Source organism: Oenanthe melanoleuca, chromosome 3, assembly GCF_029582105.1.
Source record: "Oenanthe melanoleuca isolate GR-GAL-2019-014 chromosome 3, OMel1.0, whole genome shotgun sequence".
NCBI classification, from domain to species: Eukaryota; Metazoa; Chordata; class Aves; order Passeriformes; family Muscicapidae; genus Oenanthe; species Oenanthe melanoleuca.
In genome coordinates, this window is record NC_079336.1 from 74390035 (window position 1) to 74402740 (window position 12706).

Below are 12706 nucleotides of genomic sequence, written 5' to 3' on the forward strand. Positions count from 1 at the left end.
CAAAAGCAAAAGTTTGTGTGCACACAAGTAAATAGAAAAAAAAACCGAACAAAACCAAACATGTTTAGTCTTCGCTTTCCATCAGCAGGTGATGTTCAGGCACTTCCCAGGAAGGATGTCATACGGCATGGAATATCCCTTTGGTCAGTTTAGCACAACTGTCCCAGTTGTGTGCCCTCCCAGGATCTTGCTAATCAATCTATTGATGGGGGAAGGGAATGTTGAGAGACATTGCTGGTGCTGTGCCAGTGCTGCTCAGCAGTAGCCAAAACCCTGGAGCAGTAGCCAAAACCAACACCTCTCTAGGTACCAACGGAAAGCACAGCTCCAGCTCAGGCAGACTCAATACAGTGGGGAGGGAACAGGAATTCTTTTGGGTTTGTTTGTGTTTTAAGACTATTTTTAGTAGCTACAGATTGCATGAAGTCACATGCAAAGTGACACATTTGCTTTGGAAGTGCCCAAGTCACAAAAAGCCCAAAAATGTATCCCAAAATGCTCATCCTTTTTATACATCCTTCTCTAACCAACTACTGCTTATCACTCTCAGACAGACTACTATGGAGTTTGACAAATGCATATCGGGCCTGGTATGGTTGTATTTGTGACATTCTTTCAGAAAAATCAATAGTTAAATAACATTACCATTAGGTTTAAACACACCCCTTCCAAAACATCTTATGTTGGTTTGAGACTAATCTATATATACACACTTTTTAGTCCATGTGTTCCTGTCATTACAGTTAAAGTGTATATAAATATTTGCAGAAGCAAGACCTAAAATAAAAGGTTTATAATGGCTTCAAAACACATAAATATTTTAAAACTTCTACATATACAGAATGTAATTGTTTTAATACATTCTAAATTAAGCATAATTTATTATAAAACATTGTCATGTATGGATGGAGTTCAGATAAAAACTTCTCTTTTGTCTCTTCAAATGAATCAAAATACAAGTATAACTGTCTCCACTTGTCCTAAAATGTTTGTGTTAAAGTAATATTAAACTAACCCTAATTCTTGGATTAAGATCATTACAATCTCATTCCTATGCTAATCACTTATTTTAACTTCCTCAAAAGTAACAAAAGATTTACAAGTTTATTTCCCTGTGGAGAAGAGAAATCCACAAAAATTTATTTTTCAGTGAGAAACTCACAATAAACAAATCTAAATAACCCAAAAGTTTCCTGCACCCAAGTTTCTAGCCTTTTCACCTCAGTTCCACCTTTATTTCCCTTAATAAGCAACTGCTGTTGGTTTGTACTTAAATGTCCACTAACATTTTTCAATGCCATTCCTAAATTTTTAATACTTTGACACAATTACACTACAACAGTATTCTGAGTCTTTTTCTACTTCTACTGCTACTTTCTTTCTTTTTCCACGTGAAATTTACCTTTTTTTTCCTCTTGAGCACCCATAATAGTCCAGCACAGACTTCAAGCAAATTTCATCACAGTGCACATGGGCACAGTATATATCAACTTCTGCCATAGGAGTGTGTAAATCCTGCCAGGCACAATACATGCCAGAGGGCAAATAATAGAAAGTACAGCAATTGGAAATAGGGTTTTAAGCATAGAGCTGTTTCAGGTTCCAGCACAAAATGGTTGAGAAATGATGCATGCATCAAGTTCACAGAAAGGGGAAAAACCAACACTGTGACATGGATACATCTGTGCTGAGGGCAGAGTTTCCAAGTTTATTTACGTGCAATGTAGAAATACTGTTAAAGGCATAACAAATACTGCCTGATTTCATGAATGCAAGGTTTTTATTCCTCAAGCACACAAGGAAACCAAACCAAAGCTCATCCTGGTTGAGTGCACATCCTGAACAAAAAGCTGTGATACAAAGGCACCTTTAACTCCTGCTGGGTTGAAAGACAGAGTGATGATCCCCAACCGATTCCAGAAGAAAAGCAGCGAAGCGCTTTCCTTGGAAGGCAACAAGCTGTGGGCTCTGAAAGGAAAGAGGCATATTCCAGTTTCCCTCAGAAAAATCTGAATGCCCTGATGTGCTGACATCCTGAAGAAGAGCAATGGTTTTCAGAATTTCCTGTTCTCAGAACTACCCTACTGCTTAGCTCACCACTTAATTTTTCGCTTTTACTCTGAATACCCTTTTAAGTATTAAGTCATTGTCAGGACTGAGAATGCAACTGGAGTCTAGAAACCCAAAAGCTCACAGAAGCGAATGCTGTTCTGGGGAGCTAGTTCTCTGAGTATCTCACACCAAAAAGGTTTCAAAAATTGAAACGTTTACCAGAAATGCATCCAGTAATTCTAAACATTTACTGAGAATGAAGGAGAGAGGAATTTGCAACCAAGGGTGATACAACCTTATTGTAAGACTATTAAAAATAAAAAAAAATGAAATCACTTTTTTATAGTCCTAAGAAATTACATTAACTGCAGAAAACCTGTGTGACCTCTACACTACTAATGGAGGTAGTATTACAACCATCCATGTCTTTCTACACAGGAACTTGTTTTTATCGTAACTATATGGTCTTAAGGAATTCTTTCCCTAAATGCACTTCAAATGAAAGCATGTGTTGGAATTCTTGGCTGTCTACTTCAAACCATCAGATTCATTCCCACACTGGCATGTAAACATGACCTCCAGGAAGGGAAGGAAACAAAAAACAATGCTTTTAGCATACATATTTCTTTTAAAATAAACACACAAAAAACGAGTTTCTCTCTTAACCTAATGGCAACACCATGTACTTTACTAATATTATATTCTATGTATCTCCACAGTATAATCTCTAAATGTCAAGACTCATCAGAATTAAATAGCAACTGTACTCAAATACTTTAAAATACTTTAAAATACTCAGCAAAGGATGCATTATTCTGTCAGCAACTGTTTGACACTTGGCATTTTCATTCATGTTATGTTTACTGGAGTTGATATAATATAAATAGTTAAGACTGTACAATCTGAGGGACATTTTAAAATATTTACTTATAGGAGATCATAACTACACATATTCCGACAATACAAACATTTACATGCTACCAATCTCCTTATCATTCCAGTGCCCACAAATAAAAAGTGTTCACTGCAGAATGGACTAAGCCAAGGAAACCAGCAGATTCACATGTTACACACTGTATTTCCTGCTCAAGTGGTTAACACCCCAGTACGCAATCCTTTTAATTCTCTTAACATTTCTCAGTACAGTGCTTACTCATTTTGCTAGAAAATACTTCATAATAAATATGAAGGAAACTGAACAAAATAAGACAAGCTCAGTAAAAAGGCAACTGAAAATATTTAACTGGATGCAGGATTCAGACAACTGAAGTGTTACAAAAAAGAGAAAGACCAGATAAAAAATATTAATTACGATAGAGTAAGCAAAATAATAAGAATGATAAAGTTCTCCCTAAATTCAACCAACTCTCAATAAGAGTTCACAATTTGGTTGAGCTTCACTGAAATTCCAGGCCTAAACTGCCATCTAGAGATAATAAAAACCTGATTTCAATTATAAAAAAAGCAAATCTTGCCATAGGACACAAAACAATTTCCCACATGCAGGAATTACCATCTGCACTTCACAAAAAAAAAAAAAAAAAAAAGAACATGCCCAAGCAGACCTATTTTTAGCTCTGCATTGCAATGAACATCTTGCCTTAATGACATGTAAAATACTTGTTCCCCCTCTATGTGCAGTCATAGACATGGAGAAATGCTAAAGATTTGTTTTCTTTCTGTAGTCAATGCACAGGATGGTTTTTCTAGGAATAAATTAGGCTGTACAAATACTGCTGCTTTTAAAGGCAGAACAAAAAGCCAACCAAAGAAAGAAACCTCCAACCCAACCCTACATCAGTCTAGCAGCTAACATATCAGTTACAGAGCACGGACTGACTTGAGGACCTGAACCATCAATGATCTGTCAACACCCAGTACTCCAGAGTTTGAACAAGGAAACAGTTTAGGGAGGTGTGCGCCCCTCCGCAAATCCTAAAATTCCCAGGCAACCCAAGCTTGCTTTAAGGCAGGATCAGTTGGCATAAGCAGCCCTTCATGGTGAAGGCTGCACTCTTCTCAAGGCCTCACAGACAGCAGAGCCCCACTCCTTGCTACAGCCCTGCTTTTCCCAAGGTTGGGAGGCTCACCCTATACACAAAGCCACTTTGCAGGACAGGAAGGAGAGGGAAGCATGCCCCTTTCAGCTCTTCCCTTCTCCATGCTCAGAGAGAGTGGCTGCAAAGAAGAGAGGTGTAAGTCTAGTACTCTGAGTATCACAGTGTCACTTTTCTGTCGATACATCATGCTGTTCCTACACACATGCAGAACCAGGCAGTGCACAACTGATGGATGAAACACAGCTTTCCCTGGCACCTACACAGCTTTCTACTCCACTTCCAAGCTACACATTGGAAACAAACAGCCAGGGAACTGAAAGGGAAGGGGGAAAACCAAAACACCTCAGTTTTCTGTGCTCCTTCTGATTGTCTGTTAAGAAGGGAAGTGTTCAGGACTTTTTATCCACTGTAGATTTAACACAACTTTACTGCAGGTCTTGCTTCTTTTGTTACCACTAACTGCTGCAGTGAGCTGAACAAGTTCACTATCAATCTGTCATCTGCTCCAGTGTGAGAGCAAAGCATCTTGACAAGTTTCTTCTAATGTTCTCTTTTTTGTTGTTGTTCTGTCTTAATTCTACACACACTTGTAGTATTTGTATGAAACAGACTATGCACCATTATAAGCTTGTTTCCAGTAAAGTCCCCAGTGTCTCACAAAGAAAAAGCTGGGCATGTTTCACTTCATACTAATTGTGGACTTAAGTTTCCTCACCAAAATGAGGGAACAGCACATAGCAGGGTCATGTGTAGAGCAGGCAGCAGCTAACAGCTCCCCCATCTTCTCACAGCTCTTTTACAGCCTGGTCTCACAGGAGGGAGGTTGGCTGCCAACCATGGCCAGGAGACAGACACTGTGCTCAAAGTCTGCATTACTGCTGATTGAGGTCAGTCTCTCGTGGAGCTGTTGTACCAACTGCACTCACAGAGGTTTGGTTTGTGTTGTGGGACCATCTTTAGGTGTATGCATTCTATTTCTTTTAAGATGCAAAGAAAAAAAAATTGTCTAAATAATAAAAAGCTAAACTCAAAACATGAGCACTCCAAGAACGCACCTAATGTATTTCAGCCTCATATTAGTGTTAATTCCACAAGACCAGACTACACCTTGCCCAAAATAAAACACCAGGCCCTGAAACACACATATCCAGGGCCTCAGCTCATCAAACCCAAACGGTTTTGTCTACAGATCACCTCCATGCTGCTTGCTAACATAGACAAAGACTACAAGAATTTGGACCCTGTCATTCTACCCCCTTCCAAGGGCAGTAAGTGAAAAATAAAGCAGAGTAGAATTACCATCAAGGCCTAATAAGAGCTTTCCCACTACAAAAGCCCATTTCCTGCACATGAAATTAGTAAATTTTATTTACATATTACAGTAGCAAGCACAGCAAAGGCAAAACCAAGCTTCTTAAACTTTCAGTTTTTCAATTCTGAATTGTTTAAAAACCACATCAAAGCATAGATCAAAAAGGGTGAATGTATAGGTCAATCACGTGGGGTCAAAGTAGCTTGTCTCCTTAGAACTCAGACATTAAATTTTGATTTAAACATAATTTGAAGGAGATTGATACTGCTTTTACTGAGATGATGGTCTTAGAATGAGAAGAAACATTTGGGGACAGTATGTTATAGTTAGGCTTTGTATATACAATGTAAATAAACAGAACTTGGTAAAACTCAAAAGCCACAAAACTGATTAAGAACAAGCCTCAGGAACCGGCTGTGACCAGAAAACCAAGAAGCACAGCTGCAAACATGAAACAGTTTCAATGATGAAAAGTACAGCTCTCCTGGACACCACTTTCTAATGGCTGAACTGAAGAAAAAAGGAGTAGATTCTGAGCAGCCCATACTAAAATATTTAGTGATAGAGTTTTATGTCTGAACTGGAGGACTTATGTATGTTTTTAAGTTTCCAGGTCTGGATCCTAAACCCTATTTCAGAGCAAGACTGAAACATGCAACTTTTCCTTCACCTTCCCCAAGAAATTCAGAAGCACAAGCTGGAAGCAACCTAGGGCACATTCCATATCCAGGTGATCTGGAGCCACTGGTCACACTGTCAGGTGCCCATGTCCTGGAGGAGACACAAAGCTGTAGCATGCTCACTCAGCCACAGCAGGAAGTGCAGCTCTGGAAATTTAGGGAGGAGGTGGCTCAGACTGAACAGCAGTACACAAGCAGAGACCAAGCAGATTCAGAAATGGAAGAAAGGGGACCCTTCCTCAGGGCAAGTATTCACACAACTTTCTAGTCTCCTGCCTCTCCAGCAGCAAATATCTACTGTTTTGTATTTTCCTATTCTGAAAAATAAATGTAACCTCTGTAATGTCTTTATTTAACATTGAGTCAAGGAGACTTTTTAAAAAGAGAATTAACAAGATGCTCTTTTAATACAAAGAAAAAGCCAACAGACTGCTTTCCTATTTTCTGATCACCTTCCCATGGTGCCCAAACATGACAGACAGCTCATGAACAAACTCCTAGAATTCAATCCAGTTCCAACACCAAAGTACTAGCCCTATGCATGGAATACATGCATGCATACACACAACACCTTCAGCTAAGAAAGAATTAAGACCCTTTTAATTGACAATGACAGCATACCTGGGTTCTACATAGACACAATTTTTCTCCTTATATGAAATTTACTCTAAATGTGTCCCTGCAAAATCCACTTCCTCACCTCTTTACCCTGAGCTTTTCTTACAGCTTTGCAGTAAGGAACTCATGCCATTAAAACCTGCTAGCTCTCGCCTTCTCATTTTTTAAACCACCCGGTTTACATTGAGAACACTCACAAACAATCGCTATTAACACTCCAGACAAAACATACACATTTTACAAGGGGTTTACTACTATAACAAGGTGGTTCTTCTTATTTATCTTTTTAAGATATCAGATTCTCTATACAATAGGTAACTTTCTCTTACATTCCCAACATGAAAAATAGCTCGTTGTACCATTAACCAAACAGAACGAGAACAAACAGAAGAGCATTTTTTGTAGAAGTAGTTTTAACTAACAGAAATTTAGTAGTAAGTAACAAAGTAGGAGACAACAGATCTCAACAGGATAAACATGCAGTTGAGTGGTGGGAACTCCTGATTTCCAGCACAGGTCTTCCTGACAGTTGTTATAACTTGTCCAAGACCACATTTAACCTATGGTTTAATTTCCACAAATGAAATAATAAAAACCCCACACTCTCAGCTTTACTTGCCTTACAGACATTTTACAGAGCTAATTAATGTTTCTATAAAGCTCTGTTATGCAACAAGTACTAACAAAACATGGTGTCTCCAGCCTTGGTGGTATCTCATTACTGCACTTGCACAGATTATAACCCATGATAAGCATGACTGGAAGACAATCCTTGTCCTAAACCCTTTCACGTGCTTCTAACTTTCCAAGATGTTTACTGTTGTGGTTCAGTTTTTCCCACCTCTGTCTTTACCCAAAGGTGGATGTTCTGAAAGCTTCAAAAAGGTTGGTTTTGATTTTTAGGCATCATGTGCCCAGCAAAAAGTAATTCTGAATACTTTTAACACTGAGTGTTATCATTTCATCTTTTTAATTAGAATGATGTAGCTCTTCATAATTTAAGTCACTCTAAGTTTGAAAAAAGTTCTTAAAACTTTTCAAAGTAAAACTGAAATGTTAGGGAAAACCCTATATGCCTAAACTGGATATGATAGGCACTCATACAGTTTACAGAAAGACAGAAGCACACCTTCTGAGGACTGTCAGGCTTCCAAGAAAACACGAACAAATGTCAACACAACAGGCAGTTCAACTTCAGACTAAAATTTAAATAAAAGCAATTGCAGAGTTCCCTTGCCTCCTCTGTACAGATGCCGCCCTCTGACCTACACAGAAACATTTCAAACACCCTCTGTTGCTGCCACTGAGGGAAAAGTGATGTGGCTGCCACTGCTCCCAGCCAGATTGCCAACTGCCTGGACAGGAGTCACCCAAGGGAATGGCAGCTATAGCCTCCTGTGTGAGAAAGCAGGGCTAACAAACACCACCAGGGAAGGGAAGGGAGCCTGCCTGCAAGATCAGAGCTCTGCCCTTCACCCCTTCTTTCTGAGGGTTCCAGGCAGGCTTATTCACACAGGTGCAGCAGAGCAAAAACACATGCTGCTTGTTCCAGCCTGGGATTACACCTGAGCTAATAAACCTCGCTGATCAGAGCTGGCTCTCAGCACTCTGGATCTGGAAGCATGATGCAGACAAATGGAAGTTGACTCTGGAAAGAGCCAGTATGGGTCTGGGGTTTATTAACTTAGGCTTTGCACCATGCGAAAGAGTAAAATCTGGCCCTAGAGACTAAATAGCTTATTAAAGTGATACTGAGCCTGAACTAATAAACCCTGACAGAATCAAACTGACTTTGCATCAAGTCAGCTCAGGTGTGCCAGCACCTGTGGCACAGTTAATCCACTGCTGCAATAAGCCACTCAAAACCAACAGAGCCTGCTATCTGAATTTTAAAAACTCACTTAATTTTACAGGAAACAAAAGGGTTAACTGTAGTTCAGTTATAGATTTTCTTTTCTCCTGAAAGGAACATCAGGAGTTTCCAGAAAAGGTGATATCTGGCTTTTATGACTGTGAGACTAATCTTCCATAGCTGAATCAAGTCAATGCTATCTCATGGTTTGCCTAAGTTACAAAACAGACAATCTCAGTACATTCAGTGCTTCCCTTGGCCTGCCAAGAGAGGGGTGAAACTGAGAAAATCCAAGCCAAGTGTATTATACCACTGCTAGGAGGAATTAGAGTAGCATCAGAGCAGGGAATAAAAATATTTAGTGCTAAGGAGAGCCTAATATCAGAGGTACAAAATGAGAAAATCCCCCCACCTATCTTTCTTTTAACTCTGTCTCTGCTACTCCATTCCTCCAGTAACTATAGGAGCTAACCAAGTAATTAAGGAATTTAAATTAAGTTCTACACAGCTATCCCATAAAAACCCAATTGTCTGACTTAGTCGTTACTGAAGACTCTAGACATAAAAGGGAATCAAAAAGAGAAGATGAATGACAATCAGAGAAGTGAAAAACATGAAACATAAAGGACAAAAACCAAAGAAAATTACTTAATTTACAAACAAAATAGTTGCCTGGAAATGAAAGTTACAAGAACACAGAAAAAAAAAGGCATTTAAAAAGAAACAAAAATAATGTCAGGGTTTTGTTCAAAATAGTGAAAATAAAATTGGATGACAATAGCCCAGTTAAAATACATTTTTCACTTCATGTCCTGAAATTACTAAGTTTTTTTTCATTTTGATTAGTCTTTACGCTAAGGTGGGTGCTAATTAAGCTCTGCACTTAGCCTCAAAATACCACTGTAAGCTGAAGGAAAACATTCTAGAACTTGTAGGTGTTAAGCAAAACTGACTAACCTAACAGCAGCATGCATGTGAAAATGTTAATGTAGAAGAATATCTTAAATACATGTCTAAATTAGTAGGGAAATTGTGAAGTTTTGTCTTTAACTACTGTCATAAAGTCTTTGCTTCTTAGCAACAGGTCCATACAGGTCAAAGGTACTTGACCTTAGTCAGGATTACAAAAGTGATTGCTCCCTATTGTGAAAAATCCCACACAGGGACAAAAGCCACTGGAAAAAGAAATCTTGAAAGCATTGTTTACTCCAACTCTGTCAGGGACAGTAATGTGTCCTGCTGAACTACAGCAATATTCCCAGATCTGCCCAGTCTCACTGATACTTACAGGAGCTCCCTGAAGACATATACTATTCCAGTCTTTCCTGATCTCATGACATCACTCCAGTCTAGCCATTTGCAATCATTCTGAATCTTGCCTAAAGTAGCAGAAATTCTGCTTTCCCATTAGAAAGAACAACTGGAGCATAGCAGGATTGACTCAATCAGTGTTATTTTATTCACGTGTTTTGTGTTTCTAGTTATCCCAGCAAAGGTACATCATCACTCTACAGGACCTTCACCAAACCCATTTCTTTCACGTTGTTCAGGGCTTCAAAAATTCCATGTGGTAAGCTCAGGATCATTCACGTGAGTGAAGGGACAGCGTGGGTAGATGGTGATTCCTTGCTCCCCACCTGTGCTCCTCTGGTAGATTGTTTACCCCGTTAAGCCCCCCATTCTAAGAACTCCTACAAACCAAGAACTGATGGGGAGGGGATGTTCACACATACAAAGCCTCCACAAAGCTCTCTCCAAAAATGTCACTATCTGTACTAAGAACAAAAGCAAGAGACACCCATTATTCATCCGTTAGCAAAGGTGAAGGTTAGGAAGGAGGGATTTAAGAGTGTTACATCGGTCCTGTGAGTTCTGTAGCTCAGCTAACACCTCTTTGCCCACAATCGATCCCCGCACCCACCACCCCGCCAGGTGCCCGGGGTCCCAGCCCACATCCCTCCCGGACCGCACGGCTACTCACGTTTGATGCAGCGCTGGGAGCCCGTGGCCTTGCTCCAGCCGTGGCAGCACTGCCCCCCGCACACATTGACCCTGCGGGAACAGCAAACAAGGACCAGTGGCCGGCGGGGCACCCCCGCTCCCCTTCCCGAGCCGGGCGGCGGGGCGGGCGCTGCGCCGGGGAGACAGAAGGCGGGAAGAACGAGAGCTCCCGGTTAAACTCGACGCCTCCCTCGTGCACGGGCCCGCCGCGCACTCCCGGGATGGGGGAGCCGGCCCCGCGCCCGGCCTCATGTGCCGCGGGTGCTCGGCGGGCGAGCGGGCACCGGGGCCGGGCAGGGAATGCCGCGGTGCCCCCGGAGCCCGGGACAACCCCCGCCCTCTGCCCCCTCCCGAGGGGGCGACAGCAGATGGGAGATGGGGGAGATGCCGGGGCTGCGGTGGCGGAGCGGGGCCGTGCGGGACGGGAGGGGCCTTACCCCGGCAGCGGCGGCAGCTGATGCTTCTGGCGGAGGGGCAGCGCGGCGCTGCTGTTGCCGTGGGGGCCCGGCGGCGCCTTGAGGCGCGGGCTGAAGCGGGCCGGCTTGGCGAAGGAGGAGGCGGGAGCGGCGGAGTTGGGGTGGCCCTGGCCGGCGGGGCCCAGGCGGAGCTGCACGGCGGCGCTGCCCGGTTTGCTCATCCGCCGGGTCCGCTCCAGGGGGCCGCCGCCGTAGCGCGCGTTCAGCTGCACATTGAACGTGCGCTGCTGCTGCTGCTCCCCCCCGAGGAGCGATGGGCGCTGCTGCCGGCTGCCAGAGGAGCCCCCCCGGCCGGGCTGCAGCACGTACGTGATCCTCCTTAGCCTGCCCTTTTCGGAGACTGCGAGCCCTCGTGACAAAAGTGCACAGGCAGCGAGGAGGAGGAAGCCCCATCTGATCCGACCCATTTCCACAGCGGGATCCCCGGCAGCCGGCGAACTTCGCGGAGCCCTGGTGCAGTGCAAGGCTTTTCTCTCCGCCAAAGGACGCGTGTGTGTGCGACCTGCGCCCGGGGCGCGGGTCCCTCCTCCGCTCGCTGCCCCCCAACCTGCTCCGGGCGGGCGGAGAAGGAAAAGAGCCTCAGGATCCTCCCGCCCGCCCCCCAAAACTCTTCGGAAAGTTCAGCAAACACTTCGCCCCGCGGAGCAGGAAAACATCGTTGGAAGAAAGGAAGCGATGGGTGCGAGCCGAGCTGCGAGCCGGAGCGGGAAGGGAGGAGGAGCAGCAGGGGAAGGGTGTTTGCTGGAGGGGGGTGGTCGCAATGGAGAGCAGATGTCTCGGCTGCCGGGGGTCTGCGTGCGTCCGCGAGAAGCGGCCCCCAAGCCGGTGCGGGCTGCTCCGCAGCCCCTCTTTAAAAGAGTTTCTCGGCGAGTGAGCGTGTGCGGAGGGGAGGGGGCGGGCGGAGGGAGCCCCTGCCCCGGTGCCGGCCCCGCGCAGCCAATCTGGGGCCGCCCTGACGTCAGGGGCGCTCCCGGGCGGGGAGGGGGCCCGGCGGGGCCAGGTGCCCGCGGGGTCCCGGTGATCTCGGGGTCCCGATGATCTCGGGGTCCCGGTTCCGGACCCCGCGCCGCCTGGGAAAGGCGAGCCTCGGAAATAGCTGTGTGAACCTGGGGGACCGGGCCCGCAGAGCTGCCCGAGCTGCTGGGGCAGGGTACCTGTGCTTTGGAAACTTTCTGTTGTGTTTGAATGGAGGTGAGGCTTTACAGCCCCAAAAGCGTAATGTACGTGCTTCGCTCTGTAGGTGGGGACTCGATGGAAGCGCTTACACATGTTCAAGGTAAGCACATTCCTCCGTCTCGGCCTGATGAGAGCCAGAGGTTGCTCTTAGCAGAATTAGCTGGGACCGTATTTTCCCTTGTTTTTCTTTATGTTCGTAAAGCAGTATGTATTAGTAAAGAATGAAATACAAACCACGATTGTACACTGGTAATTAACGCATAAGAAAAACTGCTCACGGTTTTCTCCAGTGTGTCTTAACCAATCTCACCCTTTAGCACTGTAAACAAAAAAACAAAGTTCACAAAATAACCCGAAGGTTACATCTTTTAAAATACTCAGAAGCTGATGTGTCCGAGTTCTTTCCAAGAAACTTTGTGGAGAATCAGTTTGCAAATCCAATAGCTTGGAATTCAGGTCCTCCTCTGCTCTTTTCCAAA

At 43.8% G+C, this 12706-nt stretch overlaps 1 protein-coding gene across 7 annotated transcripts in view; it reads right to left on the reverse strand.

The window, feature by feature from the left end:
• LTBP1 (latent transforming growth factor beta binding protein 1) overlaps positions 1 to 11713 on the reverse strand; it is a 182091-nt gene extending 170378 nt beyond the window's left edge. For 4 of the 7 annotated variants that reach the window (XM_056488103.1, XM_056488100.1, XM_056488099.1 and 1 more), the window contains exons 1-2: positions 11013 to 11713; positions 10556 to 10626 (exon numbers count right to left, since the gene is read on the reverse strand). In XM_056488103.1, the coding sequence (XP_056344078.1) occupies positions 10556 to 10626; positions 11013 to 11458 (517 nt within the window). In that variant the 5' untranslated portion in view covers positions 11459 to 11713. The remainder of the gene's footprint in view (positions 1 to 10555; positions 10627 to 11012) is intronic. The other 3 variants (XM_056488101.1, XM_056488098.1, XM_056488102.1) reach the window with 3 other exon arrangements.
• Between the last annotated feature and the right edge of the window lie 993 nt (positions 11714 to 12706).